At 45.6% G+C, this 6,000-nt stretch overlaps 1 protein-coding gene across 1 annotated transcript in view; it reads left to right on the plus strand.

The window, feature by feature from the left end:
* Positions 1-4,413, plus strand: part of LOC147635533 (transmembrane 9 superfamily member 2-like) — a 30,473-nt gene extending 26,060 nt beyond the window's left edge. The window contains exon 7 of the mRNA XM_086802874.1: positions 3,858-4,413. Coding sequence (XP_086659000.1) covers positions 3,858-4,077 — 220 coding nt within the window. The 3' untranslated portion in view covers positions 4,078-4,413. The remainder of the gene's footprint in view (positions 1-3,857) is intronic.
* Positions 4,414-6,000: the final 1,587 nt, after the last annotated feature.

Below are 6,000 nucleotides of genomic sequence, written 5' to 3' on the forward strand. Positions count from 1 at the left end.
AGTGAAAGTTGAAAAACACTCCTTGATAGGAGTTACATGAAAAGAGGCACCCGTGTCAATAATCCAAGTCTGTGAAAGCACGTCAGATTCATACATCAAAGCATGAATAACATCTGGTTCTGTGACATGCAAGTTATGAACATCAAGAGCATTAGCAGAAAAAACACATAGCACATCATCTGAGTCAGACAGTTCCTCTATGACAACACCAGAGGCCACATTGGCCTTGCTCTTGTCCTTTTCGAACTCTTCTGCTTTGCTAGAATTACTCTCTTTTTCCTTCTTTTTGTCATTTGAATGACTAGATTTCTTCTTCCGGTCTTGCTCCATCTTGTAAAACTTGCAATCTGGCTTCTTGTGGCCTTTACGACCACACTGGTAGCATGTAACATCAGACTGCTGGCCCTTGCTCTTGCTTCTACCCTTTGAATTGGTAGTAGTATTTCCCCGCTTGGTCGTCCTCCCTCGTGAGACATTTGCAGAACCGCTAGTCTCTGAGGTCTTCCTCCGGATATCTTCATTGAGAATAGCACCCCTGACTCCATCAAAAGTTAGGTTGGGATTTGTCCCAAGTGACACCACAAGTGTTTCCCAAGAGTCAGGCAAAGTAGTGAGCAAAAAGATAGCTTTCAACTTATCATCAAAAGCAGGCAATCCAGAATCCTGCATTTGATTAAGCACCCCTGTGAAAGTAGTAATATGCTCTACTGCATTCTTAGAATCATCAAGTTGCATATTCATGAGTTTCCTGATGAGATGTACCTGGTTCACTGGCGTGGTGATCTCATAGGTGCTTCTCAGCTTCTCCCAGACGGCATAGGCTGTTGTCAGCCCTTTGAGGTCAACAAGAACCTCATCAGCAACAGCCATCTGGAGATAGACAACGGCCTTTCTGTTCAGGACTCCCCATTCATCATCTGTCATAGCAGCGGGTTTGAACTGCTCTCAAGTGCAGTATCACATTCCCGCAGATAGAGGATATTCTGAATCCTCACCTTCCAAAGATCAAACCCAGTGCCTGCAAACTTCTTAATCTCTAGTAGACCCTTAAGATCACATGTAGACGCCATGACTTATCAAACTGACACTTCAGAAAGTAAGCAATAGCAAGATGTTATGTACCAGATATGGGTTGACAGTAGGATGCTCGTAGATTGATGAAACAACTTCAAGTGAAGAAGACGGCGGAAGAGAATCACCGGATGTCGATGTAAACCCGAGGGGCAGTATGTTGCTGTTTTTGGGGGGTGCTCGTAGTTCCTGGCTGCTGGAGGCAGCGTCGGCTGTCGCTAGTGGCCGTGGAGCTGCTGGCTGCAGCCCGGACTGCTTGCTGGTGGCCGTGGGGCTGCTGGCTGCAGCCCTAGCTGCTGGTGGTGGTCGTGGGGCTGCTGGCAGCAGCGTTGGCTGCTGCTGATGGCAGCCGTACAGGAGGCAGCCGTACAGCAGGGAGAGGACAAAACAGCAAACGCTGCTGATTGCAGCAGCACAGCAGCAGAAACGCAGCAAAGGGGGCAGCAGGGGAGAGGAAAACGCAGCAGAAGGGCAGCGTAGAGTGGAGCAGAAAACGCAGGAGAGGGGAAGAGCAAGAAAAAACGCAAAAACAGTCTCCTGCGTTAAAAAAAAACAGAGCAGCACTCTAAAAAAAAAACGCACCAGATTGATGATAGAAGGGAGGTGTTTGACGCGAAAAACGCAGACAATCCCGTAGTCAAGTGGTGGAAGACACCTCTAACTCCATAGCTTCTGCATACAGCTTCCCTCCATAGCTCTGATACCAGTTGTTGGAAGAGAATGACTCAAACACAAGAGCTTGCAGCCAAGGAAGTGCAGAGGAGATAGAGAAGAGTGAGAGAGAGAGAGAACTCACACAATGCTCAAGAATATCTTGATGTCTTGATGATGCTCAAGGGAGACCTCGTATTTATAGTGATACAAGGGTAAAGTTAGGGTTAGGTCTAATATGGGCGGGCGCCCAACTTATGGGGCGCCCGGCAGACCAAATGCCGTTACAAGGCCCAAATGGGGGCCAAATGTACAAGTAAATATATGGCCGCGAAGCTCTCGAAAAGAGCTACGCGATGATCAAGGTCCGGAGGCGAAACTGGGACTTTATACCCAACACATCTTGTCCACTCTGGGGAGAGGTTGTGGCTACGGCAATCCATATCCTAAACCGATCTTCGACGACTTCAGTACCAAAGATGACTCCATTTGAGGCTTATTTTGGTAGGAAACCAAATGTCTCCCATTTTCGTGTGTTTGCGAGTGATGCCTATGTTCACATTCCAAAGTAGAGGAGGAAGCTTGACTCAGTTCTCGAAGCTTGTATTTGTGGGATGTAACTCTCTTTTCAAAGGCTACAGGTTATATGACCTACAGCGGAACGAGGTTGTTGTCAGCAGAGATCTTGTCTTTGATGAGCATGTTCGAGCTTCCATTGTTGATGAGCCGCCACTTCTTGGAGAACCAGATGAGTATGAGGATGATTCCTAGTCTATTGTTCCAGCTAGACAGTCTTAGGTAGTTGTAGAGGCTGAGCTCGAGGCTGGAGATGAGCCCAACAGCAGCAAGAGGCTCCACGTTTTGTTTGAGTCATAGTGTCAGGGGGACGGAGGGACGCCCACGTGGGACGTGGGAATCGCCGTCCCGAGCAGAGAGACCTGCACACCGGGCTGGGGACGGCCAGGGGGACGGGACGGAGGGGACGTGACCAAACGGGGTTCCCCCTTGTGGGAACGAGGGGACGTTGTCTGCAAGGGATGGGGACGGCTGCAACAGCTAAATCTTCAGGCATTTTTTTTCAAATAAACGGCTACTAGCCGTTAACACTGGCCATTTGAGAGAGAGAGAGAGAGAGAAAGAAAGAAAGAAAGATTTTATTAACGTCTTCCAAAAGACCGAACTCGGCCTATGAGACAAATCGGAGTACCTGTATGGGGTATCCTCTGTCATCCCAACAAAATGAAAAAGTACTGAACAAAAAAAAGCTGAATCTGGGTGTGCAGGGGATTTGAGAGAGAGAGAGAGAGAGAGAGAGAGAGAGAGCAACACAACTATATAATGGGGTTGGAGCCACTCCTCTTCTACTCGAGCCTTCCAAGACTTGAGTTCCTCTCCACGATCTCGCTCTCCTACTCAAGCTTTTCTCTCCACTATCTCCCTCTCCTACTCCATGGTCCATCACCTTCCTCTCCACCCTCTCCTACTCACTACACCGTCCCCACCCCCCCGTCCCCGTTCCCTACCTTTAGCCGCCCCCGTCCCCGTCCCCGTCCCTTGGTAACTATGGTTTGAGTACCAAAGTGATTGTTAGACACCAGTCTGACTGCATGCGGAAGCGGCGGGAAGCCTTCTTGAGACTTTGGAGGCATGGCCCTTTCCTCACAGATAGGGGCGGTGACCCCTTCGTGGCTGTTTTTTCTTTAACTAATTGAAGGATCTCTCTCCCGGAAAAAAAAAAGCTTCTGCAAGCACCCATGTTACATTGGGAGTCGTGTCTAAAGTCTCACCTCAAAAAACTACTCTTGTGCCTCTGGATTCCAAGTTTTTGCCTTGGAGCCTCAGACCCTGCCCTACACCATCTGTCAACTTTCTGCAAGCTTCTAGGGCTCCTTACTTTGCATAGTGGCTGCTCAAGTCGGAGGGTGGCTGTATAATCCTAGGCCGAACTATTGACGGATAAAGAAAACCTAAACATCTGATGGTGTGCAACTGATCTTTTTTGAGTACTTAGAAGGGTTCTGTTTTTTCAAATGATTTGGTTTTTTAAGACGCTATTATAGAAATTGCTGTATGCCGTTATCCTTTTTTGGAACTTCCTTTTCACATCATTAATGATGAGTCAATGTTTTCTGCAGGTCTGTCTTGTGTGGGGGATCAACTGGCATCTTTGTGTTAGGCTACTGCTTTTACTACTACTGTGCACGCTCAGATATGACTGGTTTCATGCAGACATCCTTCTTTTTTGGATACATGACGTGCATGTGTTATGGGTTTTTCCTTATGCTAGGAACAGTTGGATTTAAAGCCTCTTTACTTTTTGTTCGTCACATTTACCGATCTATTAAATGTGAATGAAAACTCTGTGGGGGTTGTGGTGCGCCCAAAGAATGATAATTTTTCTGCTAGAAAGTGGTCCTCTTTTTGGAAAGTAATCTGGTACCAGACAATATCCAAATCAAGGCATCTTACTGGGGCTATGCAAGCATGGAGTTTGTCTCTTATGAGTAACAGCATGGGTTGCACCTTGGAGGTAGCATAGCATGGAAGTTCTCATGTTTCTGAGGAAAGACACTATACGGTATGCTATGTCACGCTATTGAAGGCCTTCTAAATGCACAGGCGTAGCATTGTAATGTCCATGAGGGAGCTACTGCAGGGACTACTTGGAATATAAATTCTTTTACAAGCCTCTTAACTCGAGTGTGTTATTTGCTATTCGATTTTTTTGTTATTATGGAGTGCGTTAAGAGGGGAGATGTGTAAAGCTGATCTAGGCTTCAGGTCTTCAGTGTGTTCTTTGTCGTCTCAGTTTTCCATTATTTGGCAGGTCTTAGCATGAAGCCAAAATTGGGATTATCGATGTGGACGGGGGAGGTTTTGTGAAGAGTGTCTGCTGAATTTAGATGTTTTTGAGGAGTTGTAGGCTTGTGTGTCTTTATACTTTTGAAGTCTTTGTTTGAGCTTGTAGGAGAAATGGAGTGCAATTGTTGATGAGTTTATGCAAGTTTTCAATATCTAGGTGTGTTGAAACTGAAGGTTTTCAAGGTGTCGTTGAGACGTCTTAACGTATGGCAGTGCTTGTGGGAAAAAAAAAGCACACTTTTCCTCCTCGTCTCCTTTCTTCTCTTTTCTCTCCATTGGTTAGGTAGAGAGTCTCTTCCAAGGTGTCGTTGAGACGTCTTAACGTATGGCTGTGCTTGTGGGAAAAAAAAAGCACACTTTTCCTCCTCGTCTCCTTCTCTTTTCTCTCCATTGGTTAGGTAGAGAGTCTCTTCCCTCCCATGTTTTAGCTACTACAGGGATGCATTGTAACATTGTCAAACTCATGGACGTTTTGTTCTTTTAAGTGGTCTATTTTGTGTTAATCCCCATGATACAATCGTTTTGGTCTCATAGAGGCTTTGCTCCCTTGTAGATGTTAAAATCATTTTTAGGGTCTCAACATTTTTCAAGGGTCTCTCTTTGGTGTGATATCATATTTCCACGTTGCAGCTGCTACACGGATGCATTGTAACAAACTCATGGACGTTTTGTTGTTTCTAATTGTCTATTTTGTTTTACTCATGATACAATCATTTTGGTCTCATAGCCTCTTCGTTCCCTTGTAGATGTTGAAATCATTTTTAGGGTCTCAACAATTTCAAGGGTCTCTTTTGGTTTGATGATTATCTACAGTGACATGGTTAGGCGGCCCGCATTATGAAGTTGTACCTGCTGCTTTCTCCATGGTGGAGGATACAACACAATTGAGTATGTAATGGATTTGACTATGTAATGGATCTGCAACCTTTTCCCCATCATGTGCATGATTTTACAATCCCTCCCCCACCAATTGGCGTTTATCACACGTACATTCTCCTCTGTTTTGGGCACCTCTCCTAGACGATCCCCAGATATGTCCAGACCCACTTACACACGTCCACTTACACCGTAATCTAGATATTGTCTATCACTCACATCGACACTGAATTTTCACCCTTGGTACCTCAGCACCATTGTTTTTCCTCACAACCCATCTTACCTCTATTTTACAAGAATCAACCCAAGCTTCTTACCCCATGTGGAACCTCACCATAGTTGCTATAATGATGAGTGCAAAGACATCCCCTTATAAATATTACATGAGGAAGCACAAAGGATGTTTCAACACCTCACTTGTCATGAGAGAATCAAGGCCCTCCCAACTTATAACATGGCCTTCCACCTCCACCACCTTCTCTACCATATCCAATGAACTATAGAATGGGAGGACTAAAGACCATGAGAACTTAAGTTGAA

The sequence above is a fragment of the Cibotium barometz genome, chromosome 9, assembly GCF_041138505.1.
Source record: "Cibotium barometz isolate CiBa-2024 chromosome 9, ASM4113850v1, whole genome shotgun sequence".
Lineage (NCBI taxonomy): Eukaryota > Viridiplantae > Streptophyta > Polypodiopsida > Cyatheales > Cibotiaceae > Cibotium > Cibotium barometz.